At 50.6% G+C, this 27,521-nt stretch overlaps 1 protein-coding gene across 1 annotated transcript in view; it reads left to right on the forward strand.

The window, feature by feature from the left end:
* gpc3 (glypican 3) overlaps positions 1 to 24,318 on the forward strand; it is a 115,950-nt gene extending 91,632 nt beyond the window's left edge. Inside the window, exons 7-8 of the mRNA XM_086178782.1 lie at positions 11,120 to 11,336; positions 23,203 to 24,318. Coding sequence (XP_086034908.1) covers positions 11,120 to 11,336; positions 23,203 to 23,378 — 393 coding nt within the window. The 3' untranslated portion in view covers positions 23,379 to 24,318. The remainder of the gene's footprint in view (positions 1 to 11,119; positions 11,337 to 23,202) is intronic.
* The last annotated feature ends 3,203 nt before the right edge of the window (positions 24,319 to 27,521 follow it).

Here is a 27,521-nt window from a genome sequence, read left to right on the forward strand (position 1 = left end):
ATTATATGATTGGTCTTTGATTACTGTGCATTTCCCTCTCGTTTGTCGGGTGAATTCGCCGTTTGCGGGGGGTCGGGACCCCCTCTGACCCCCCCTTCCCCCTCCTGCTGGGTTTTACCCAACGTGGTTTTACCCAATGAAATACATACCCAGGCGTGAGACTCTGGGATGCAATCATTTTAAAGGCATCCGTGGATTATGCAGGATTGTAGCGTTGTTTCTAATAATAACAACACATCTGTCTTTCGCCAATATTTATGTATATACCTATATATATATATATATATATATATATATATCATGGCATATTTATCAGCTTATTCAAATATTGCTGCAGCTCGCCATCCATCATCCTCTATCTCTCCTCTTCACTAGCTGTCTTTTCATCGCCGCAGCTGCGCTGAGTTGTGTGTGACAGAGTCCAGCTCTGTCGCCCTCCACCTCCACCTCCACCTCCACCTCCAGCCTCCTCGTCTAAGAAAAAAAAAAAAAAACCTCCAACATCGCCCTCCTCTCCCTCCGGCTTCCCGGCTCTAATTGAAGCCAGAACCTGGGGAAAAAAAAAAAAAAAAAAGACGAAAATCCTGCAGGTAGGACAGGAATTCGGAGGGGAGGGGGGGGGGGGTTGAAAACAAACCAGATCCCGGCCGGCCCAGAAATTCCAGCGGGGGCAGCTTCGCTTCCTTCCAAGGCGGCGGCCTGGGCTGTGTGCACTTGACACCTCATGCGTGCTTACATACTGTATATACATATCCATAATACTTTTGCATTAATAATGCACACACATTCAAGTGGTGGCAGTTTTATGTGTGTGAATATGCGCACTTAGAAATCCATTCCATTGTGTGTTCATTTTTTTTTTTTTTTCTCCGTGGGCCCTGCTGTGCGTGGAAGCGGTGAGGGTTTGTGACACGAAGCTCATTCCCCTCCCGGAGCGCCGCGATGCACGCTATCCCGATTTTCACGCTAAAAGTCCAAGATTCGGCTGGAGATATGGTTCCTTAACCTAAAGGAATCCAGCCAGAAGATACTCCCACTCCCACTCCCACTCCCACTCCCACGCCGGCTCTCCCCCCCGCTGGCCGGGAGGTCAGACGGAGCATGTGAGGGCCCTTTTCCTCCCAATTAGTCTGCCTGCTAATGAGGCCCAACCATCCCTTCCACCGCCGCCACCCGTTCCTCCTTAGACCCCCCCCTCCTCCCCCCGGTACCCCCTTTTCGCCCGGAGGCCCAGCGTCAGGGTCGCCTCTCTCTCGCTACCCACTGGTCCAGCGCCGCCGCCGCCCCATCGGGTGTAATTATCACACAGCTGGCTTATAAAAACGCCGCTGCAGGAGCCGGGAACCCGGCTCGGCTCCACGCGGGCTTTTTTTTTTTTTTTTTTACCTTTTTTTAATTTCCGTCCTTCCCCGTCGCTGCCGTGTCTCGGCGCCGCAGACGAGGACGCGAACAGCTGAGCCTTCTTCTGAGCTTCTTGTCAGCGGGCGCAGTCACATGTTCTTGTGTAACACCCCACCCCCACCCGCCGCCTCCTTCCCCTATCCCTTTAAAGAGGTCAAGGGTCACACTTCCTGTTTCCCGTCTGTGTTAGGTCATCAGACGGTCTCCATATGAGGGTCAGAGACCTCCTCCGCCTTTTGTTTGGGGCCGAGCAGAGGCGCCGCTCTGGATGAGGCGGCGTTAGCAACGTCCCGGCTCCCTCGCGGTTCCCCGACACCCCCTTTTTTTCCCCCTCCGCCCGCCTCTCGCCGAGACATTTTTTTTTTCTCGGGCTCCCCGGGCGGCCGCGATCATGGGTTCACTCGGCGACACATGACTCTGGGAACGGCGGCGATAACGTGTAAAGCAGACGGGCGGCGGACAAAAAGAGATTGTCTGGGCGGCGTAATTGGATTTAGCAACCTGCGCAGCGTCGGGACTTTTTAAACTATTAAACCCCGTTCGGACAATCGGGAACATTCACGGACGCGAGGCGGGTTTTTCTCTCATTCGGTCGGCCTCAGAAAGATGGAGGATTGTTGTCATACCAGATATATTTAATACCCCGTGCATTCATGTCGTGCCTTGATCCGAGCCCGGCCGGGACACACAGAGGACGCTGTGTTTGACGGCGGGGAGGCTCTCTGCTCGGAGATGATCCGCCGTCGCGATGAAGCCCCCCCCCCCTCCAACCCCCTTATCCCCTGAACAGCCATTCGGGGGTTTTCGCTCCAAACTGGAGAAATCTGGAAATAGCCTTATGGGCTTAGCCGGCGAGGAGGAGAGCGTCCACGCCCAGTTTAACGCGGGGCAGCCGAGCCCCGGCCCTCGCCGGCGTTCTGCTGCGACTGGAATTAACATCAGGAAATGAATCTCGTCTGCATTAACCGTCTGACAGTCTGAGGCCGAGCACCCGTCGCGTGACATACTCCGCCGGGTAGGAGGAGGAGGAGGAGGGAGCATAGGTCCCTCTTTGCATTTCAGATTCAATAAAAGTTTGAAGGATGAGCTGAGGAGAGCAGGTGGGACGATCCGGGAAGAACCCGGACGTTCCGATGACCCTTTTTCGTCATTCGGGAGGCAACGCGAACCGTCGAATCGACTCCCCGAACCCTCCGGACGGCCGCTCGGCTGACCCGTCTGCGCTCGCTCCTCAGTGCGTTTCAAATCCGGGTTCGCTCTCCGAGCAAAGCAATCTGACAGAACCGTCGAAAATCCGTCTTTTGTTTTCCTTTCTTTGGATTCGAGCTCGGGCTTTTTTGCGATGATATCATATCTCGACGACTGCCAGCGCAGAAATAAGACCAAGCTGTGACATGTCATTATTATTAATTCATCGTGCAGGCGTTTCCCGCGGGGCAGCGCAACGCTTCGCCGTGCTCACAATGACATATTGTCACTTGTTATGACTAAGTTCCTGGCGTGGAGTTGGTCCAGCAGAGGCGGAGGCAAGTCGCCTGATGCTTTTTGGAGTCCTGACAGACGTGCAGTCCAACTCCAGAGCTCCTCGCTCTGCTTTACACAACGTGCCGTGAGGAAGGTCGCTCTCATCTGACGTATCTGCTTTCTCCCCGGAAGAACTTTTTGCAGTTCTCGGAGCCTTTTCAGGAGCTGGTCATCGGGACAGCAGAGGAAGCAGGAACCGTGGACTTAGGTTCCTGCTTAGCTCTTAGCTCCTACTCCGAGGGAGGGTCTTCTTATGGTTCCAAAGGAACTTATAAACCACGCCCTTTACCACATTCTTCTTGTGAGCTGCAGAGCGCCATTTTTAAAAAAGTACCGGACGCACTGCTACGACCTTTTCTTGGGACAAAATGGACAGAAGCAGTTAGAAATGGTGCAACGAAGAGGTCCAAGCTCTTCTGGGCCGCTACAACACGGAGGGGTTTCCAGGGCTCGCAGAGGAACATCAACAGTTTGGACCAAACTAACAGTGTTCTTTGCTGGGAGAAGCAGGGAGAAGCTAAAAAGACCTCAACCATCTGATAGTCCATGGTTATTATTCCATGAACAGCTTCACCTCCATGTTGTCCACAAGGTGTTTTGATGTGGGGCTGCAGATGCACGTCAGCCGTCCCATACGGTGGGAACTCGAAACTAAAAGGTTCCCCTCATTCCTGGAGGTAAATTCAAAGTGGAACTTTTCTGTCCAAAAGCAGCAGACCGTATTTTAGAGTTTTTAGGGCAATTTCATCCACTCAAAGCGAGCCGCGGCTGAAGGTGCAGGCCGCAGACGCTTGCCGACGTCCCCCAACCCCTTGTAGGAATGCAGAACTAAAGAAGTCCCCCGGAGGAGGCTGCTTTCCAGATACGACATTGCGCCGACCGTTCTCCGACAAACACTAACAATCTCCGTCCAACTTGGACGTCGCTTTGTTTTTACTCGCCGTTAATGAGCGGCGACGACACGAAACAAGCGCAACTTGTGCTTGTTACCTGGCTGGTTAAAGAATAATTTGGATGTCGAACACAGATATTTTAATGTTCCCCGGGTGTTGGTCAATGTTTGACGCCAGCTGGAGATCACATGAGAACCCATCCTGGGAGGCGTCTAAGTTATTAGTCAGCTTGTGAGAGAGAGAGGGAATTGTGTTTTGTCTATATGATATGTGAATGAATGAATGAATGGCTGTATGTCTTTATATGACGTGCAATGAGAGGGTGAATGGTTGGATGTCACCGTGTGATGAGTGAGTGAATAAATGTCTCCGTATGACGTGTGAAATGAGAGGGCGGATGGGTTTATGTTTCTATATCAACATGAATGAGAAGGCGAATGATGGTCATGTCAATATAATATATAAATGAGAGGGTGAATGGTTGAATGTCTCTATATGATGAACAAGTGAATAATGGGGAGTGAAATGAGAAGGTGAATGAATTTATATCTGTAGGAGGAGTAAATGTGCAAGTGAATTTTGAACCCAGTGACAGCTGAGCTGGGCCTCTGACCCTGTGTAAAATAGTGGGATATATATTGAATGAATGAATGAATGAATGAATGAATGAATGAATGAATTTTACAAAGCAGCTGGAGCCGTGAAGAATTGATTTTGTGTTTTCAGAGCAACGGTGTTTCCTCACTGGGGGGTTCTGTCCAGGGAAAACATGACATTGCTCCTTAGAGGATGATTGACAGATGGCTCACCCAATCATTCGCTAGGATTTTTTTTTTTTGTCCCCTCCACACAGTTCAGTTCTGAAAGCCACTAAAAATATCAACTCCCGATTCAGTGTTTGCAACCCAACAAGATCGTCCCCTCCCACTCCGCACACGACAACGTACACCCGATCTTCTCCCGGTGGTCCGACGCACCCGAAACCCCGGCGAGAACATTCAACCGTATCCCGCGAGCAGCGCACCGCCCGGGGAACTCGAGCCCCGGGTTGCGCAGACTAGATTCGCAGACGAGATGTGATGAGGCATTGATAGAAACATTCTGAGCGCCGAATTCCGTCTTGGCCGAGTCACGAGGAGCACGTCCGGACAAGTCCTCTCCGTGTAGAGGAGGACACAACACTGATCCCAATCAAACGCTGGCAAGGGGCCCACCCCCTCCATACGTCCTGTCTTGTTACTCATCATTACTCATCCGCTGCCTCTTCCAACATCATTCCTTTCTGATAACCAATAGCTTCTTTTCAATTTTTTGCAGGGGGGAAGGGATTCCTAAATCAAGTGAATCTTTATTGTCCCCGATCCCCATCCGTCGGGGTCGGCGGCGAACCCCCCCCCGCTCCGCGCCCCGGCCGCAGCTGTCGCGCTGAACGCTGACCCTGCATGGAGTTCATGTCATGTGTGAGAGGCAGTGACAGACGTGCGGTTTCCATGTCTCTGTCTGGGCTGGCCTGCGTTGTGCAATCCCCCCCACATGTTTGGGCTTTTGGGCGCAGTCTCCTGAGCCCTGCCCGCCCGCCCGACTGCCTCTGCTTCCTCGCGCTTTTGTGTCAAAATCGAGGCCTTGCGGGACACCTGCAGCCGATGTCTGCCGAAAGCCAGCTCCCGGTGGACTTAATGGAAACCGTACTCTTTCATCGGTTTCCTCCGCGCTCCTTTGGCTTAATTGCAGATGATTCCCGCGAGGTTTCTCCCATCTTGCGGTGAATCCGAGGTGGTGGTGGTGGTGGCGGGGGGTTTCTGTCGGACGTGGCCGGGAGCGCGGCGTCGCTTTTTGACACACATCCTACCCCTCCCCTGCTACCGCAGCTGTGGCGGAGGCAGGCCGCCAGCAGGAGGAAGCCACAGCTCCTCTCCACGGAGGCTCATGGAGGGAATCTGGTCCCCCTCCCCGTGCAGAAGGGCACGGCTCGGTGCTACGACTCCGCTACGGCTGTGATTATGTTGCCCAATGCTTTATAGCTCCTGAAACAACATTTTTTATTCTCGCACACTGCTATTTATATCCCCGTCGTCCACACGGTGAGGTGTGCGGGTGTGTATGCTGGCAGGTGTGTGTGTTACACATGGCGGTGTTCACACACACTGAGCTCCCAACTGTTACACTCGCTGCTTTGGGGCTGAAAGGTTCTGAAAGATGTCAGTCGTGACTTTTGTTCCAGGAAGTAGCCTCCTCCAGGGGAACCTTTTAGATTTGCATTCCCACAGGCAGTGGCGGACGGCAGCAGGGACCAGTGTGACGTGCACCTTTTAGTTCCACACTCCAAAACAAACCCCGAAAGAAGTAGAAGAGGAAGACGACGTGGACACCATGGAGTTGGAAACTGCCACAGCGTTCATGTAATAATAACCACTGACTATCATATGGTTGAAGTGTTTTTAGCTTCTCCCTGCACTGCTTCACTGCGTGAAGAACCCTGTTAGCCGTTAGCTAACATCGCACTTATTTTGGTCCAAAATGGTGGTGTTCTTTTTTGGACCTTTTTGGTGACCCATTTGTAGCTGCTTCTGAACATTTTGTCCCAAGAAAACATCTGACCATTGACCACAGTACTTTTTAAAAATGTCACTCTGCACCTCGCAAGAAGTATCTGGCAATGGGTGCAGCTTATGAGTTCCACTAACCACCTATGAGTTCTGATGGAATTGTAAAAATATAAAGGAGCCTAGATGGTTCTAGAAGCTGAGGTCCCTGCCTGGTTCCTCTGCTGTCCCAACGTACCAAGAAACAGTCTAGTTCCCGAAAAAGGTTCTTGGAACTGTAAAAAGTTCCAACAGTGCTAAAGAGACTCCAGTTATCCCCCCTGTCCTTTCAACCTTTCTGTGTTGGAATGCCCCGAACAACACTTTTCTTTGCCCTTTTCCGTCACTTTTAGGTCTCTCTCCATAAAGTCTGGCCAGGTTGCTTGGATACGAACCAAGAAAAGGCATTTCAGGACCTCGGTAAATCTACCGAGGACTCTGACTGACATCGGCAAACACAATGCCGCCTCTAGGAAAACGGTCCAGTGCATTAAATCCCCACTCGTCAGCAGGAGTTGGTCTGTGAAAGATAACAGAAGGATTTAAACGTGACACCCGAGTGCGCTCGGCCTGCGCCCCGCCGGACGCCCCTCAAACGAAAGCGTAAATATTCCCGCGGATCGGCCGACCGGGCTGTGATGTATTGTTTGTCCATCCCATGGTCTAAGTGACCAGGCTCTCAGAAATGTTGTGGTCATCGGCCTTGTAAGGCCTCGATGTTTGGACATGAATGGAGGCCTGTTGGACGGCCGCGCCGGGAACAAGGTGACGTGTGTTCCCTCTCTAAACTTTGGCGTTTATGTCACTTGTAAAACACAGATTGACTGTTTGTACAGGCAGGCGGAGGGAACAGCCTTGTTTATCCTCCAACTGACGTAACCCTGCGATTTAAAGAAAACAACTGAGTTTCTTGCTCGCGCTCCTGTCTCTGAAACCAGAGGCGGTCATTCTGTCCAACCTGAGGAAGTATGGACTCACGGACGGCCAAGACAACGGAAACAGCGATGCGACTCGAGCGCTGGTGTGCGCGCACCGGGAGGAAATCGATAAAGACGCGAACGGAGAGGCGAGATGAAACAGGGCCGCGAGTGCGGGCAGCTGGAATTTGGCACTGTTGCCTTGGCAGGGCTCTGGATCATGTGCAATGTTGTCTGGACCGGAGGGACGGTCGTGAGGGGAGTCGCCGGACTCACGCATGCGTTTGTATTCAAGCACACGTTTGCTTTGAAAGCCGTCTCTTCAAACAGATTGTACATTTGCATACAGTTGAAGGCTCATCCGTGCTCGGGTTACGTACCTCAACAGCTTTGCACATTTCAAACGTCACTGCCCGCATACAACCCATGTGTACGTTACGTTTCCATGGTTGCCAAACAAGGCGCCCCCTTGAGGGCAGTGCAGAGTTCAGAGTTTACATCCAAGCTCCCAGGTTTGCTTCCAGACAATAACAAACATGGAGGAGCTCAGAATCAGATTCAGAATCAGAGAACCTTTATTTGTCCCCCATGGGGCAATCGGAGGGCATAAGGGGTATCATAGCAACAGTACACTCTAAGAAAGCGAATTCTATCCAGTCTGCACTTTTGCCCCTTCATCAGTAGGCGACACTGTTTCAGCTATTAGCATGTAGCTGTTAACGTTTCTAGCATTAGAAGGAATTGATCATTTTGTCTTCCCCTCCCAGTCCTCATACCCCCTCTGTCTCCATCACACTGTTGCTTTTTATCTCTTTCTACCCCAACCGCTCGAGGCAGAAGGCCGCCCCACTAAGAGCTGGGGCCTGTCCGAGGTTCCTGCTCGGTAAAAGGCAGTGTTTCCTCACCTCTGTCACTAAAAACCTGATCCTGGGGGAAAGTCAGGTTTCTGTGAATCATTTTATAGTGCGGTTCAGACCTCCCGTGCATGGAAAGTGTCCTCGGACAACTGGGTTGCGATTTGGTTCCATGTAAATAACATCCGATCTGACCAGATTGCAACGGTCTGTGCGGCCATTAAATACATGGCGGCATGTGGACTGAGACTTCTTCTCCCCGACACTACCAACTCAATGTCCTCTATGTCCCTTTTGCCGGCCACACTTGAGCATACCGCACAACACTGTGTCCTCCAACACTTCTGGTGGCACTGCTCCATTTGCTGCGTTTGTCTACTCATTCACGAGCTCCATGAAAAGGTGCAAGATTACAGAGAATGGACAGAAGGCGGATTTAACATTTGGTATAATTGAGCCCTTCGGCGTGACTGAAATCTGGAGGTGCAGGAACATGGGTGTCACAGCAAGACATGTATGCTTATTTGGTCAACTCAACACAGATGACACTCTCTTTTCAGAACGTCTTTAACTACAGGTAGACATGTCCTCACCCTGTCCTTAAGGTCCAGTTGACAAGACAAGTCTCCATATGTGAAGAGCGACTGTCTGTTTGAATTGAGAAACATAAATGTTATCTCCACACCACCGGTCCGCCTGCTTGAATCCAAATCGAACAGCTCTTCTGAACCGCTCATGCCCGGAGCTGAGGAGCGACTGTGGACATTTGTGCTGCCAGACATGGCATGAACGGCATCTTTTCAAGTCGATTTCACACAACTGGGGCTTTTTGAGACTTGGATCGGGCAGATAGAAAGTATGAAGAATTCTTGAATTTGATTTCCCCAGTCTCTTTGTCTGACCTTTGAAATGCGGTCCCTGAACAGTTCAGCCATTTTGACGGAAACTGCAACTAGGTGATTTCGTGAGGTCTCCTGCCCCTGCGGGCCAGCTGTGGCTCAGTTGGTAGTGCAAGCGTACCCCCAATCAGAATGTTGGCGGTCCCTGTTTGGAAGTGTCCTTTGGCAAGACACTGAACCCCACAGTTGCCCCTGATAGTCTCCGATGTGAAGCACTTTGAGACTTTTGTCTAGCATGAAAGTGGCCGATGAAGCCGCAGTTTAAGTAGGACTCTTGGTATTTACTTTTAAAATGCAGCTCTCTTTTTTCTGGCGTGCTGTGACCCAAATGGCGTCCCATCGTTGTATTGGAAAACCCGACAACTGAGTTCAGTGCAGGAGTGAGACACGGGCGGAAGTGCCGACAAAATAAAATACCTGGAAGCCGAATGAAAATAAAAGATGTGTCATTTTAAGCAACTTTATTCTTTTTTCACGGCCTGATAACAAATGGTGGCCCAGCCCGGCGTAAGACCCCATTACCATGACACATTTTTTGGGAGAGAGCAAAACTGTAGTCGCATTCCGGCCGGTCGTCCACACGAAATCGACGTTTGCGGTGCCTGAGAGCGGAGTGATATGGAACCGGTGCTCCGGGGGTTGAGAAAGTAAAAAAAAACACCTCCATCTCCATGGAGACAGGGAAAACATAACACTGTGAAGCTGGGCGTGTGCGCTACGGTTACAGCCAATTGCCGTACGTGGGTGGGTAGACCATAACAACCATGGCAAACTCCAGAGTACTTCCACTGCCGGGACTCCCAGTCTATATCCTCTTGGAATTGACCCTCCTTTTAGTCCAGTGTCTCAAAGCAGTAACTCCACCTCATCGTCGGTCCGTACAAATGCGCCACTGCTCGACCGACGTTTTGTTATCGCACCCAGAACAGGAAGTGTCGCTACGTACCAACAACGAGCCAGGCATGCGGACTAAAGTTTCATGCTGGTGTTTCCCGGGGTTTTAGTGTGCGCGGAGGTCGTTTTCAAAAACGTCGGCAACAATGAAACTGTTTGATATCGGGGAATGAAAACAAGATGTTTGCTTATAGCCCTTTGCGCAAGTAGCATGGCGGCAGAGCGTCCATGCAAGGCACTGACCGGATCATCTGGAGCAAGGAGTCCCAAATGCCCGTGGACACTCTTGCATGTAGACCCGAGGAGCTGATTGGAGGGACGCCGGCTCCAGCGGCTGAGCCAAGCCAAATGCCTGCACTTTACAAATGGAGACAGCTTTCTATTAATATTATTTTGTTTAGACAACGTCGTGGACCCGAATGAATGAATGAATAAAAGCGACTCATAGCTCTGAGATAGTTCTGCATTTTTTTCTTCGGGTTTATTAGTTTAGCACTGATTTCCCTGCGCTCGTCTGGTATGCGTTGCACAACCCCCCCTTTTTTTTTCATTTTATTTATCTTTTTTTAGCGTCTGTAAATCACTTGGATAAATATCTGCACGGAACGACAAGTTCCCGCGCGGCCCCGCGGCCGGACGGCCCCGGGATTCTGTTACGAATTGTATAAATCCTTTCAGATTTCATTTATCGTGCGGCTCCAGCGCTTGTTTGTCAGATTATATCAAAGTGTTTAAAAAAAAAAAAAAAAAAACAGCTCCTCTTCATCTCCTTCTCCACATCTCTCTTGATGTCCGAGTGGGTTTTTTCACGCCGTGTTATTGTGTCTGCGAGACAAACCGAACCCCCGACGCAGCAGCAGCCACGGGCCTTCGAGCAAATCACGTTTTTGGACGAAAAATAAACGTGCGTCGATAACGATGCCGTGCTCCCGCCAGGTTATTATAGGAGTAATTAGACGTTGGTGGGTTCGAGATGTTATTGTGCGGAATTCCCCCCCAAACTGTTATAATTATGCAGTAAAGAGCAGATCAAAAGCCCCCCTTACCTTCTCCAGTAGCTTTGCTAACCCTTTAAAGCACCGATTCATGAAGGAGCTGAGGTGGAGCGTGTTTTAATGTAAATACCTTTTTAACCGTTTCCTGTTTGCGCCCCAGCTGCTGCGGTTCGTGTTGGTATCCGAGAAGCGCTGGAGAGCCCGGACGCGCGGCGGCACCGCCGCCGGCGCCGGAAGCGGACGCGGCGGAACGGACGGCTGGAGCGACGAGGGCGAGGAGGGATTCGAGAGCGGAGACTGCGACGACGAGGACGAGTGCGCCGGCGTGTCCGGACTGGGGCCGCCGCCGAGGCGCAAGCGGTTGCGCGTCTTTGCAGGTCAGACACACACACACACACAACTTGCCACCCGACTCCAACTGCAATTAGTGCACCACTGCACCCACACTGATAACTTGCAATTACTTTAAATTGCATTTATGAGACAGACGTTGGAAAAAAACCTTAGTCACAAGCTATTAAGCTGTTTGGGGCCTGATAACCAAATAAGTGCATGACAAAGTCTGGCTTCCTCTGCAGTGAGTCACAGCGACCGCAGCGCTAACACAAGCGACAGGCTGTTTACACCGCCGCCGTATGAGCGGGAGAAGGGGGAAACGTCTCCAGGTAGCGTCCCCCTCGACCTCCTCGCCGCCGACCCCTCTCTGGTAGCCAAACAGAGAACAAATGAGGCGGTGAGCTGTTTTCAGGAAAAGAAACCAAACAAGAAAAAAAGGGAGAAAACAAGCTGAGAGCGCGGACGAGGAGGCCGGACTCACGGACGCGAAGCCGGAACAGCTGAGCAAACACGGCGCTGGGAGTAGCCCTGCTGTCGGGGATGTTGTGGCAGAGATTTGGGTTCGCCGGACAGGGAGCGGGAGCAGGAACCCGGGGTTAGGACAGGAATCCTGCGGGGCCGCCGCCTCCAGCCGGCTCGGCCGTGAGAGCCCGCCGCCCTGCCTTCCAGGCTCCCGCTCGGCTCCGCTCTGCCCTTTTTCTCCCCGCCGTCTTCCATCAAATTCCCCCTTTAATCTGTTTTGTGAATAATTACATTACACGTACTTTCAATGTGCGCCGACACACACGAACACACACACACTGTTTGCAGACCTTGGAGAACCCCCCCCCCCTCCCCCTCCCCCACGTGTTTATTGGCACACACTCCGATAGCGGCTGATAGCCCGTGATGACCCAGCAGAACGCACGACCTTCAGCCTCGGTTTTGGTCAAACATGGCGACTCGGATTCAAAGGTCGACCAGGCTGGGATGGATGAGGAGGATCTGATATCTCAAAGTAAAACACACACACACACATGCTAACACACACACACACACACACACACGCGCTGTCAGAGAGGTCATAGACGCGTAATCACCGATTCGTCCTCGCCTGCTCTCAACACATCCCGCCAATCAGTAATGCCGCAAACACACACACACACACACACACACACACACACACACACACATAGACTAACTGAAGCTCCAGCCACACATTCCCTGTAGGATTCCAGGCCAGGAGAGCTATTCCAGGACAGAGACCCCCCCTCTCACACACACACACACGCACACACACACTGACTAACAGCTGGGCACAACACACTCCCAAATCACTCTCTGCCCCGGCCTCTATGATGACGTACGAGTCGCTGTTGTAATTTGGGACGTGGGACCGGCGGATGGAGAAGGAGCTCCGCCGTGAACCGTCAGCTGATGGGAGATTAGATAATCCCTGGGTTCCGGCCCACGCTGGTAGGAAAAAAAAAAAACTTGGTTTCTCCTTTGACTTTGTTTCCCAACGCAACGAGATGTAAGTCGACTGTTAAAATAGCACAGTGGCGTCAGCTGATCCTCACACACACACACACACACACACATGGACACACACACACAGAGGCCCAGCAGTCACCGCAGTCAGTCACCTCAAGTCGGAGGCTAATTATTAACTATTCTATGCTCTTTTTACTCTTTTCGTCTGGTGTGTGTGTGTATGTGTGTGTGTGTGCGCGTGTGTTTGATGTGTGTGTTTGATGTGTGTGGCAGGTTATTGTGGCTTTTTGAAAAAGGGGTGGTGAAAATTTTAAGATGAAAGTGCACTATTTGTGTATATACTACATATACATGTGGTATATATGGTTGACAGGTAAATAAAAATGGATTTTTGTATTTATGCTCTATAAATGTGGGTGTATATATAGTTATATAGGGTATATGGGTATATACAATACATATATAGAAAGCCATTTTTATATATATACCACATAAACATACTGTGTGTGTACATATGGATAGGTAGATGATAGAAAGTGAGTTTTGCATATATATTGCATATTCATGTGGCTCTATGCATTTCATCAGTAGATTGATAGTAAGTGAGTTGTGGTGTATACTGTATATACATGTGGTGATATAAGCTATTTTATAAAGCTCAATTAACAAAGCTGCATTTGGTTATATACAGTAATATATAGATATAGGAAGTGTTTTTATGGACTATAAATATATCTATATCCAGTTAATAGTTAAATAGAAAGGGATTTTTGTATATACTGTATATACATGCGGGCACATAGAGTTAATATGTAGTAATTATATTTTTTTATATACTGTATATACATCTTGGTTTATACAATTAATAAATAAAAAGCTATCTTTGTATCCATACAGATACACGTGGGTGTATGTAGTTAATAGATAGGAGAACTTTTCTAACATTTATTGTATATACATGTGGATATCTACAGTCAGTAGACTGTTAGTGTTTTTGTAAATATATTGTATATACAAGTGGGTGTATGCGATATATACACACACACACACATATATATATATATATATATATATCTTTATATACACACACATATAGAATAAGATGGATTGATATTCAGAATGGGATACTCTACTTCAGGGGTGTCAAACTGATTTTGGTTTAGGGGCCACATACGGCCTAAGGGGCTGGAACAGAAAAAAATTTACCTAGAAGTTACACTAAGTCCAAATTTTTCCTTTGTGTTTTAGTGTAAAGGAGGTAAACCTTGAAGTGCTCCTCTAAAAAATACATGACGAATTAATATTAAGAATGAATATTCAAAAAGAATTGATGAAGTTACACCCTAAAAGTAATAGAAAATCTTGCTACCAGAATTTTTTTTAGAAAGTTGATCGGAAGCATGTATAAGCGGAGGTATAATGTTTACAAGGCTAATGGTGGCTATTCTGGTTATTAAATCAATCTTTTTAATTTTGCCAGTTTTTTTTTTTGCTATCCTTTTTGTGTTTTTTATAGAAATAAGAAAAGATTCTTTTATCACTAGACATCGTTTCATCAAAAAATCATTTTGTTTTCAAATTTTGAAGCAAAAATCACATCGCAAAGTTACTTTTTTTCATTTTTTTCCTTGCCCGCATTTTTTTCCTTGCTCCGCACTGCCCCCGCAGGCTGCCGGCGGTACTGCCTTCCGAAAAGGCACAGGAATCGGCAGGAAATGTCGACATGGCGCCCTGTCACTTCTTCTTTCTCCACGCTCACCTTCTGCGCCGCCGTGCAAACGTGGCCTTACACTGCGCCGCCTCTGTGACAGGCAACCATCTGAAAGCCCCTCTTCATTCCCCGGGTCAGCTCTCCCGCCCCCTCCTGTCACTTCGAATTTGCGCCGAAGCCCATTTTTTTGAAAAACAACCTCCCGGATTCGGCGCGAAACATCTGCAGAGAAGGCAGGAATCGATCCACGACGATGTCGCTTTAAAAAAGCGGAGTTTTACGTCCAGCGCTCCAAACTCTGGCCGGCCTGGAAGCCCCAGAGCGGAGCCGGACCGGCTTCCGTGTGAATAGACCTCTTGTGAGATGACGGGTCGCCGCCGAGATGGGGTCTTTCTCTCTTTACCAGCGGGTTAGCGAAAATATGCAACCTGGAAATATTCTCGTCATGCAAAACATGCGGCTTACGGCGACGGGGCCGCCCCGGGCTCACCTTCCACGTCTGCTACAAATTTGAGAGGCTGGAACAAAAAGGGCGAGTAGAAAGGAGAAGAAGGTGATGAAAGAATGTGGAGAAAAGAGACAAAACACCTTTGATAACTCTGCGGGGCTAATCCGCCGGGGGAACCTGGACATTCTTTACTTTGCATGTGGGCGGCAGCGACGCCCGTACGCGCTGCCAGTTTGAGAGCGCGGCATGTTAATCGGCCGCAGCTGTGACCCCTGACCCCGGCACCTGATAGGTGAGTCACACGGCGCCGGTGCTCCGCAGAGGCGTTCGACCACATGTCTCCGGCAAAGCGGTCCGTGTTCCAGACGCTGTCGGCGTTAGCGCCGCGGGATCGGGATCACTCCATTCATACTCAGTGTTTGTAACCGTCCATCCGTCCGTCCGTCTTCTGGGGGGGGTCTCGGGGGGAGCGGGGTGACCCGGACTTCCCTCTCCCCGGCACACTTCCTCCAGGGGAATCCATTGGACAGATGCGTGAGAGAAAAAATGATCTTAATTCAGTTTGAATTTATTATGAACAGCCATTATTGGTATCACTGGTGGTTCATTTCAGTGGTGGTGTGTTGCTTTATTTCATTCATTCATTCATTCATTTTGCTGTTTATTCTTCGCTGTGGGTTGTCGGGGTGCGAGAGCCCATCCCAGCGATTTGGCAAAAAGGCGTGGGTCGCCCTGGACGCGTCCATCCCAGTGGGATAGAAATAGACATATTTCACCCTCTCATTCACACAACATATAGACATACAACAGTTTACTCTCTCATTCACACGCCACAGGAGGTCTTTCCTACCTGAGGCTATCAGACTATTTAATTCCTCTCCCTTTAGCCGCGGGGAATCTTAAAATCTTAAAACCTTAAAAAAAAAAAAAGAAAACTCACCCACTCACTGTTAATTGTAATTATTTATCTATATCTCTATATGTTCATAATTGTGCAATATTTCATAACATGTACATGTGTGCTATATGTGCAATATTTTTTTCATACTTCTGTGCACTCCTTATCTTTAACTTGCGACTCAAGACCTTAAGACATTTTATAGTTTATTTGTATTTCTTATTCTCCCTTTTTCTCTTTTTTTTTTAACTGGTTATACAATTCTCTACTATTATTTATTATTGTAATATTTTTCTTAGAACTCTGGCACAATAATTTCCTTCGGGATAAATAAAGTTATTCTTATTCTTATATAGAGGCATTAAAGCGTTCACTCACTCACATGTTATTGAGAGACCTACAACTATTCATTCATCATTCACACATCATATGGAGACAAATAAGCATTCACCCTTTCATTCCCTCCCTTATTCACACATCATATAAAGATATGTAACAATTCATTCGTTCACACTGTCAGTCACGCATCATGTCGAGATATACAATAAATGTTCAGTCGTTTATTGACACATCATTTTAGGACTTACCAACCGTTCACCCCCTCATTTACACATCATTCATTCATTCATCAACATGTCAGGTAGAGACATCCGAGCATTCAGTGAAAAAAGCCCTGAGGGGCTCCAAGCAGGGAGGCAGAGAGGTCCAACCAGCTCCGGAAATCACAATAACATTTAAATACAACAATTAAAAAGCCCTTTGGGTCGGATTAAATGGATCATATCTGTCCCCCCCCCCGGAGCTCCTCGGTGCTGTTCAGCGATGCCATGGAGGAGCTCCGTCCTGATTTATGCTTCGTCTCGACGGCGAGCAGATCAAAGAGGCGGCGCCGTACGTCAGGCCGGCCGGCCGAGGCTGCAGACATTCCTCCCGACGCACGCCGCCCCGTCCCGGGCCGACCGCCACGTCATCCCGCTGACGTTTCAACATTATTTATCGTTCCCTTTTAAGCACAAAGTCTTTTTTTTTTTTTTCCAATATAGATCATTTCTTTTTATGGGGTGTGGAGAGGTTAATAACGCGCAACACACTGGACGTTATCAGACGTTCTTCAACCCCTTCCCTCTCGGAGGCCTCGTCCTCCTCGCCGTACACAAGGGTGACGGATCTCGCCGCCATCTGTGTAAACAAGCGAGCCGGCGTGACGTACTCTCGTCCCCGCGCTTGTCCCCGCCGCGGCGAGGTGAGCGCGGGGATGAAGTTCCCCTCCGGCTGCTGGTCCTCTGCCACGCCGCCTTCTCAAGTCCTTCCAGGGGGAAAAAACCCTGAAGATTAGCCAGAAGCCGGTAAAAAGAGCCCCCGGTTTAATTTCTGTGGAAACAGCCGCTGCAGACCTGACGGGTTCTCATCGTCCGCAGGAGGCGGGTGGAGGGGGCTGGCATTTGATTCATTTTCTAGGCTCTTGCATTTTTTCTGTGTTTGTGTGTGCCTCTCGGAAAAGCGTTTGTTTGCTCAAGAGCTTTATTTACATTCGCCGGCAGTTTTGGACACACTAAATTGATTCCAGGCCCGCTCCTGGGTCGTGTCCATCAGCTCGGCCGCAGTCCACAAACACTCCGCGCACAGCGGGCCCATTCTCGGGGCCCGCCGCTCGCGGCCATTTTGCGTCTCCGGCAGCTCCGCGTCCGGGTTGATCGGCTTTTCTCCTTGTTAACCCCTCTGCGGCGGAGCGACGTCCCAGAAACCCCGCGCTCCGCAGAGCCGCAAGCCCCGCGGGGAGTCCCGCTGTCGCTGCGGAGAAACCGCAGGCCGACTGCCAAAAAAAAAAAGCGTTCGGAAGCGCCTGGGTCGTCGGCGCGCTCTCCGGAGACCCTCGCCGAAGGAAGGAGACGTGTAAACAGATCCGTGTGGGATGTCAACTTCGCTCATTTTTAGAAGATAAAGTCAAGATCCCAAAAATGCGTCCCGCTGGACGAACGCTGACCCGCCGGTCTTCATCATCTCCGCCGTGCACGTCGGGCTCCGGCCCTTCTATCTCACTCTCACCCTGATAAGGGCAGCCATTGTGCAGAAGTGGCCGGAATCCACGCTTGCGGTGAACCTCTGACCCTCGGTCGAGGCCACAGGTCTTCTCTGTAAGCCCGCGGAAACCTCCCCCTCCCCGCCCTCGGCGTGCAGAATCGGGTCTTTGTGCGTTTGATTTGTTATGGTTTTTTTAAACTTCGCCCGATCGCTCACACACTCCGCCCTCGCATCGCGGCGAGGAATTCTCCGCCTGAATTTACGCGTCTGGATCGAGATTTAATTTAACTCGCTTCTTCTTCATCTTCTTCTTCTTCTTCTTCTTCTTCTTCTTAGAGCTCTCACTGTAACTCAAGTTTGTCCAGTCATATTTTATTCATACAACGCCAAATTCCCAACCCAGTTGTCCGATGACACTTTCCATGCCGAGCAGGTCTGAACCGCACTCTTTTAGATGATCTACACAAACCCAGCTTTCCCCTGGGAGCGAGCACTCGGAGACGGCGGCGAGGAAATAGCTGGCTGGGATGGATCCCAGCTCAACGTGGGTGTCCTTCTGCCTCGAACGGTCGGAGGGTCGGGAAGCGGCAATGACTTCATTCTAACAGCTACGTGCTATTAGCTGAAATGATACAATAACAGCTTTAATATTCACAAAGAAGCAGCAATGGTGGACGCCTGGCGAGATGCTGCAGAAGATCAAGTGCCGCGGGAACCTGACCAATGAGAGAACCGAGGGATGAAGTTGCTGCGCGTGCAGAGAGAGGGGATACTTCTCATAAGGGACACCTATGGCCGCCTAACTAGCAGCTAGGCTAACGCTAACTTCCTCAAAAAGTTTTTTTTTTAGCCCGCTCTTAAACAAAGAGAAGGTGTTCTGCCCCCGGGATCCCAAGATGCTTCCACGTGAGAGGAGCTCGCCGACACATTTCAGCGAATCGGATTTCATCGCCCCCGGCGACACCGACTGGTCGATTGACGCTCGTCGGCTCATCTCGGAGCGCCGGTTCCTCTCTTTGACAGGCGTTCACATCATATCCGGACTCCTGGTCCTGCACCTTTGCTCTCGGCGCGGGAGTCCACCCCGCATCCCCCCGCACCCCCCCTCCTGGAATAACAGTGAGCGCTGCGAGGGCAGGGGGGGCCGAGCCACTCAGAAAGGAGCACTACTGCGAAGGCCCGAGGCAGGGCCTCCTCTGGGCGTCCCGTTTGTGTTGGCCCGACATTCCCCGTCTCTCCAAAGGCCCCTGTGGTCAGCCTGTGGGTGTGGAGGCAGATGGTCACATTCCACGGACGGAGGCATCCCGCTCCGCTCCCTCCGACGCTTCCAAGCTTTTTCCGATCGCCGTTGCGCCGGGTAGGTGGGGTTACGGAGCGAAAGAGCGCGAGCGGGGTCCGATAAACGCTCCTTACCGGATAGTACCCGTCGATCAATCTGGCGGACGGTGTTTTTACAGCGGCGTCGTTCTCATGATGGGTTTGCGGCCGGAGGGTCGCCGCCCTCTCAACTTCCCCCCGAAATTTCTGCTGAGCGCGATACCCGAATCCGCTCAGATGAGACGGCCTGATAAAATATTTCGCCTTACCTTTGCAAAAGCATAATATCTCTTTAAGCTGATGAATCCGCGCACTAACCCCCCTCCCCCCCCGATGGGCTCAGACGTGCTATGTGGACGCGGCGTCTGCCAGCGATCCTGACCGTCTCAGCGCTTTCATAAGAAGCACCTGTGTTTGGAGACTTAAAATTCCGCACGCTTATCTAACCCGGTGAAGCCTTTGTGCTGAGCACACATGTGCTGAATAAGCCTCGCCGGGCCGTGGAGGTGCGCCTTCGCCGGCGGGGCCGGGATAACGCCTCCGCTGGCCGCTAACGTTCCCTCAAGAAGGGGCGAATCCGTTCCCCCGGACGTGTAACCGTCACCCGGAAAACCCGGGCCGCTCCGCACGATTGTAGCGCTTTTTGTTGTGAAAACTCTCAAACGGCAAAAGGTCGTTTCCCCTTCTCTTCACATGCAACACACACATCCACCCTATACGCCGCTGCACACACTCCCCGGCCACTGTTTGACCTACGAGACTGATCCCGACAAGCATCTGCGCCCCCGCCTTCCTTTCTGAAACCGCAGCGTCTGTATTTACTCGTGTGTGTTCTCCTCCAAGGGAATTGTAGCTCAAGTCCATGACGGAGTCCTTGTCTACCCATTTGCATGTAGCTATAACCTCACACACTCACACACACACACAGGGCTGGAAACCTAAGCCACGAGAGGCCACGGCTCGACGTCACTCCTCGGTATCATTGCATCCCTGGACTCCGGTTCAAACGTGGTCGAACGTCACCGCGCGTGCCTTACGTCGCTGTGGTTGCTAAGCGACACATCCACCAGAGGGCGGTGCAGAGTTCGGCCTTCGCTTCCAAGTTGTGCACGATGACAAAGACGCTGGCGTTGGAGGAGGAGTGAAAATGTGAAAATTTCAAAGTCTTCTTCTTTTTTTTTGGCTCCTCTGGTCGCATTTGAGCAACAGCGCTTCCCGGGACTCTCTGTGGAACTGCGTCGTTCGCCGATTGAGCTCTTCACCGTCGAGCGGAAACGAAGCCACCGCCTTTTTTTTTTTCTATTTCACCCTTTGTGAACCGGCATGCAGGCACAGGTGTTCACGACTAATTATACTGGAATATTATTAGCGCCGACCCAACGCGGGGGTGTTTTGGATTTTAACTTTGCACGGTGCTCAGTCCCAATGGGGTTGTTTTTAAAGCCTGCAGAACAAGGACCCTCTGTGGTGTCGCTCATGTCAAACTGTTTAAACTAGTAAGAAAGACACACACACACACACCCCAGCATCGATGCCGTTTGAAGGATCCCCCCCTCCCTCCCCCCCCAAAGCCGCAGACTTTCTTCGCTTCACACACTCGCATTACTTTTGCAGTAAAGCTGAGCGACACAATGCTCTTTGCACTTTATGTCCCGTTTCTTTTTTTTCAAAAACACCCGACTCAGCCGTGCACGCACAAACAGGCAAATGCAGAACCCCCAGCCCCGCTCCCCCCCCCCCCCCCCCCCCCCCCCCCCCCCCGCCGCCCTTTCTCTTATCCGGAGTGTATATAAAAGCTGTATCGAATTGCACCTTGAGCTTAATTGGCTCGGCCGTACAGTGCGCCGCCGTCGACAGTGACAAATCGTTCTTTCAGAGCCTCCGAAGAATGTCTGCCCGCCGCCATGTCGGAGGACACGGGAGAGCACAAAAAAAAAAAAAAAAAGAAAAGTTAATTGCCCCGCTGGCCGGCGTTCAAGAGATGTCGTGATTGTTGAGAAATTCATGAGGGATGCAGTTTGGCGCTGCGGAGGTTTATTTATTTGCCTCCTTCCTCTGTTTAGCAGCGCAGGGCCTGGGAGCACCACAGCACCGCACCCGAACCCCCCCAATCCCCCCGCTTTCACCCCCCCAACCTTTTGTATTCAAGCAGGGGAGTGCAAAGCATTAGTCAGACTCCTCGCTGCTCTCTCTGATCACACGGTGGTGGAGATCAGCGACTTCCTCCCGCTGGAGAACTCCCACTCTGGAGGACAGTGTGCGTATCAGATGAGACGGCTAATTCAATTTGGGCCTATTTTATGAGCACAGATGTCATGCTTTGTGCTTGTTAGTGTGTGTGTGTGTGTGTGTGTGTGCATGTGTGTGGGGAAAGGCATGTCAGAAATGCACAAGTGTGTGTGTCTGGAGAGGTTCACCGCATCCAGCTCGACAGGAGACGGTCATAGCTGGCGTTCCTAGCGATAGCGCCCCTTTATTATTGATATCCCTCCGCCCGAGTCATAAGTTAGTCCTCTTATTTGGGTTGCGTGTTAGACAGATATACAGAAACTCTTCGGAGGCGTGGGGGGAGGTGAGAGGTCTGCTGAGTGTCAGCCGAACAGCTGTGGATGCTGAGCGGCAAGGCGGTCTGCGTCGGTGCACAGCGGCAGGTGACCATGAAGTCACTGCGAAACAGATGGAGGCGAAGGGAGGGGAATACAGAAGCAACTTGGGGGCGGAGGCGGGGGCGGGGGGGGTGATGTATGTGGGAGCGCTCATCGGATTTTCAAACTGGTGGAAAAAAAAAAAAAACCCGGTAACCGAGGCCGTCTTCGGCCCCGGCGCCGACACTGTTTGTTACCAAACAGCTCCATTCACGCTCCTCTGGTAAATCACAAATCGGGGTTTGTTTTCAGGAGAACACACTCCCGCACGCAGACACGCTAGCTTCATTTCACCGGGGTTTGGATTCTGGGAGCAGAGAGGGCTCCCGACGCCTCGAATGTCCGAAAAGGAGCAATTTCATCTTTATTCTGTGATAGTTCCTTTTCTGATAATGTTTGATAATAAGCTTCGTTAGCATGACTTGTACACCTGGGCTTTCACTTGCTGCAGAAAAATATCATCTAAAATGACCTCCTGCATTTACAAGATGAGCTCAAATAAGGTTTATTCAAACACAGTTAATATGTTGCATTGACACTTGCAGAAGTTTAATGTGCTTGCAGGTGATTTCGCTGTTTTTCCTACAGCGGCAGTTGTTAGCGCTTCCTGGTCTCAGCTGCGAGGTTTCCGACCGGAGGCCTTTCTCCTCCCAAAGTCCAGAAGCATGCAGGGGATTCATCTGAGACGCTGAATCATTCGGACTCGTGAACGTGCCCTAAATGCAGGCCCCGCGCAGGAGATGCGGTATAAATAGCGAATAAACGTCAACAGGATCATTTTATATGCCTGACTGCACCTGTTGAAGGTGCGGTTTCCTCTTGAATCCTGTCAACAACTGAGCGTCCAGAGGTCAGATGCGGAGAGGGAGCGGAGGCGTTCTCGCTGCCGGGATTTATTACTTTTCGTTCGACTCCGCATCTGTCGGACGTGGCCCCATCCTTGCACCACCACCCCCACCCGCCTTTTTGATATCCTCTTCGCCCGGAAAGCAATTTGTAAAACGTGTCGGCCTCCAGAACATCTAACATGACTGCCGGCTGAGGCCGAGCCCGGAAGCGGTGTTTTGCGGGCTACGTTACCGCTTTAATTCACATCTCGGCAGTCACTGCCGCTGGAATATACGTCCCCGTGATGCAGCGTTTGTCTTTTACAATAATACGTGACATCTGGTGAAATGGATTTCTTGGGTTTCTCCGACTCCCCGTGTAACATTGTTTTCACAGCTGTGAGAGACATCGCGCAGACATACCACACATGTTTTTCAGCTTTTGTGACAATGTTTGTTCTAATTGCCTCCATCCTCTTTCCTGCTTCTCCCATATTTTTCATTCTTTCGCCTCCTCTCGCTATCTTCCCATCCATCTCCCCCGACTCCCCGTCTCCGTCTGGCAGACCTCGCCGATAACCTGGCGATGGACGACTTCACCTTTCAGGAGCAGCTTCTGACCCCCCGGCTGGCCACGGCGGGGGCGGGGGGGGCCTCCTCGCCTGCAGCCCCGCTGCGGAGGAGCTACCTGGTCCTGACACCGCTGGTGACCCTGGTTTCCTTCCTGCTCGTGCACCACTGACCACCTGCCCCTTTGCAGGCACGCCTCCCTCCTACCCTCCGCCCCTCCAACCTCACTTCCTTCCCTTAGGACCCGATAGGAACTCCTTTCGCGGCAGGAGACGTGAAGCCGGGTGCAAATCACGGCGAGCGCGAACTTGACCGGACTGCTCTGTTTATATCTCGACGTAGATGTTCTCAAGAAACACATTTAAGCACACCGTCGTACCCGAGACCCCCGACCCCCTCCGTCCGGGTCCACTCCGACATCTAGACCGTTGTCATTAGCCCGCAGGAGAGAACCTGGTTAAAGTGCCCCCCGTCCTTGCAGATTGAACCCCAGCAGGAGATGGCAGGAGAAGACGGAGCGCCTCGAACCTCATCCAGGCCCGTTACGAAAACAACGTTATTATGAGGCGCTGCAACTTAACGTATCCTCCTGAAATCAGTCTCTTCCCCGTCACCTGTTACACTCATTATCGGTGTCCTAGTTAGAGCAACACTGTTTCAGACTCGATCACGTGAAAAATCAAGTGTTTCCACTTTTTCGATTTTTTATCATTTGTTTTTTTTTTTTTTCCAGTCTCGATTCCCCTTTTTTGACGAAGGTGGTAAAAGAGCTGCGGTGAGATCACGAGCCTCGATGTCAGCGTGAAAACTGTACATATGCGTGTTTTTTAGGTTTCTCGTGTTGGTGCCATGTTTACAAAACTTCGTTGCTGCGTTTGCGTTTCTCACGCGGAAGACAAGATGGAGAGGACTGCCCGGACTGTGAGACCTCGCCGCAGATTTACATCTTATTCTTTTGCATGGTGGGTACAGCGGGGAGTTCTATGAAATGTAAATATGTAAAATAGCGTGTGTATATTGATTCAAATGTTAGGTCCAAGTGCATTTGCCTACATTCCTGTGTGTGGCCCGTCTTATTCGTCGATACTTATTAAACCAGGAGTCTGTTTTTATCCGTTGCGTTTTGTCTTCGCTTTTCTATCCGAAGACGGGTTTACCGCTGACTTGCTTTGCATTCAGGTAGACGAGTAACCGCTGGCGCAAAATCAGCACAAACACAATGTCCCGCTAAATTGTGATGATACGGTAAGCTAACCAAAGGAATGTAGTCTGGATTCATTCATTCATTATCCAAACTTTTCCACTTCACCTGCGCTCAGGTGAAGGTGCAGTCACTGGGCGAGAAGCGGGTTCACTCTGGACCGGGTTCATCCTCTTATAGAGACACGCAACCATTCAGTGATTCACACGTCATGTACAGACAACCATTCACACCTCATACGGAGACACACAACCATTTCTTGGCACATCATATAGAGACGACGTTCACCTTCTCATTCGGAAGTCACAAAATAGACAAGCGACGTTCACTCACTCATTCGGACCTCAAGTCGACTCGATTGTTCACCCTCTCATTTGGACATCCGCTCACTCTCAGTCAGAGAAATGTAACTATTCACCCTCTCGTTGACACGTCGTAGAGACAAACAAACCCTTCACTTTTCTTGTCACGTGTCATCCAGAGACGTTTAAACATTCACTCGCTCGCACACTTCAGGGTAACCCGGAGACCCCCCACGCAGACACGGGGAGAACATGGAGACTTCACACAGACACTCCCCCAAACCAGGGACCTCCTGGCTGCGAGGCGTAAGTGCAAACCACACGTTCGTAAAAGCCGCGCAACTGAATTCTGACTTTTAACATCTGCGTCTCATCAGTCCCCTCGGACTCGGGCCCCGACGGCGGCAGCGACACGAAGCCGTCTCCCCGAGCCCAAAATGTCAAACGGAATCGTGCCAAAACAAACATAACATTCTTTGTCTAAGTGGTGGACATGTTCTCAGTAAATACACCCCGCTCTGATTTACGTTCTCAAAAAGTGGCTCGGAGCTTTTATCAATCCCGGGAGAACATTTGTCCCGTCCGTTTGACCCGTCCTGGACATACAGGGGCAACGGGTAGCCGTGCAGCTCAGCCAACGGCTGCCAACAGCGGTTGCGCTGCCAGGCCTTTAGTCCCGACATTGAAAAGACTTCCAAAGCGGCGGCTGTGTTTTTGTCCGCACCTCGTTGAGTTTCCAGACACATCTTGCCATTGTTAAAAGTACCAGAATAGGAAACAAGCACACTGAAAGGTTTCGGACGGATTGCGACTTTTAGGACGCTCCGGTAACTCGGCTCTGCGTCGGTACGTCTCTGATTAAACGTCAAAAACGTTTGATCCCGCGTTGTGAAGTGTGACTTTTGGCGTGGAAAGAAGCTGCGGCCTTTTGTGGCGGCGCCACAGCAGACTGCGGGGATAGTCCTCCGTACCGCCGGCTGCGCGCTGGTTACGCGCCTTGCATTTTGGAGTTCCCTTGGTTGCTGACTTTCCCCCGGTTTAAGGGCTGACACACATGAGGTCGGGTCAAGGTATTTCCATCGCAGAGACACAGACGTCCTTCTCAAAACAAGTCCGGATCTGACACGTCACCACCAAATGTGGGGTTACTGTGTCGGACCGCCGGTGTCAAAGTCCGGGGGTTTTGTCCTTGTCTTGAAAGGCTTCCTAACAATCGCAGAGTTATCCGCCGGACTTAAAATTCGGAAAGTGACGACTGCACGTCCAGGATTTTTAGAAACAGAATTCTGCTGACAGGCGGTGGAACCCACATGGGAAATCCCCGCTCTTATTCTGTTTTCTTGGTTTCATCGGAGGGGTTTTTACATCTCGTCGCGCCCTTTGAAGCCGGTTTATGTTGCTGTGTGTTTTATTCATTCATTCATTATTTACATTGCTTATTCTGCGCTGTCAGTGCGGGGTTTCACCCTGGACTGGAAGCCACTCATCAAGAATCAAGATTTTTAATTGTCATGGTGCAGGCACAGTCCTTTTGCAATGACAGCTCCCGGCTCAGAGTATGTACATACAGGATAAAAACAAAAATAAATTAACGGACAAGTTCTTTACATAGCGCACATAAATCCAATAGAGACATATAACCATGCACCGTGTCATTCTGGACAATTTAGTCTCCGGTGCTGGAAGAAACAGGAGAGCCTGGAGGAGAAACATGGAGAATTCACACTCGAGTCTTGCTGTGAAGCAGAAGCCCTGACCACTGTGCCCCCGCGGTGTGTTTTAATACACTTTTTTTTAATTCCCTGCAACTGAAGGGCTGTTCCCTTCAGGGGTCTCCATAGCCAATCATCTCCTTCCAGCCATAAACCTCCTCTCTGGTCTTCTTCTGGACCTCCAGCGTCCGCATCCTGACACCCAGATCTTCGCCATCCCTCCCCCGTCCACATCCAAACCATTTCACTTTATCTCCAGAATATCTATCATGTGCTGTCCCTCTGATGGACTCAGTCCTCTTCACTCCACAAACTCAACAGACGTCCCAGTGTATCAACAACACAGTGGCGAATGGTTTGCCTTCGAGTTGCGGCTCGATGGACATCGTTCTCCAACTGGAAACGCATGGACTGAAACTTTCACGGAAACGATTTTAAATAACACTTGCTCGTCCCTAATGTGTTCACGCTCTGGCCGGGGGCGAATTTTGTTGAATTTTCTAGATGATGTGTTATGGGGTGGATGAACGGTTATATGGCTCCATGTGATGTGTGAATGAGAGGGTGAATTTGGCCTACATGTGGTGATTAACCTGTCCTCTTGCCTTATGACAGCTGGGATAAGCCCCAGGATGAATGAAAGAATATCCACCGTGGACGACATTAAGGTTTTAAATGAGGTTTTTCCCTTCCTTTTTGAGTAAATGATAAGATACATTTGATCGACCAAACAAGACGCTGTTGCGGGGCTGAAGGATGAAGGAGAAGAAATGTAGGGTTCCGTATCAAAGGTGCAGCCAAACAACGAAAAGCGCAGGAACGATGAGCTCAAATCGGAGCTGAAGATGAAAGATTTCGGGTGTTCCCTCTAGGTGAGACAAATTAAAAGAGCGGAGAACCCGGACGCCGCAGATGTTACGGATCCGACGCAGGCAACGATACAAGTGCTCGGTGCGCTTGTCAGCTTCAAAGCTCACCGTGAATCATCCCGTTTACGTGAGTCTGGACCCGGCCGTCTGGAAATCCACAAAAGCGGCGTGCCAGCCGGGTGTGTTTCCCGTTATTTGTCAGCAGATAACAAAGCCCCCCCCCCTCCCCGT

Source organism: Fistularia commersonii, chromosome 31 (genome assembly GCF_037954325.1).
Source record: "Fistularia commersonii isolate RoL2024-O1a breed Wild chromosome 31, RoL_Fcom_v1.0, whole genome shotgun sequence".
Lineage (NCBI taxonomy): Eukaryota > Metazoa > Chordata > Actinopteri > Syngnathiformes > Fistulariidae > Fistularia > Fistularia commersonii.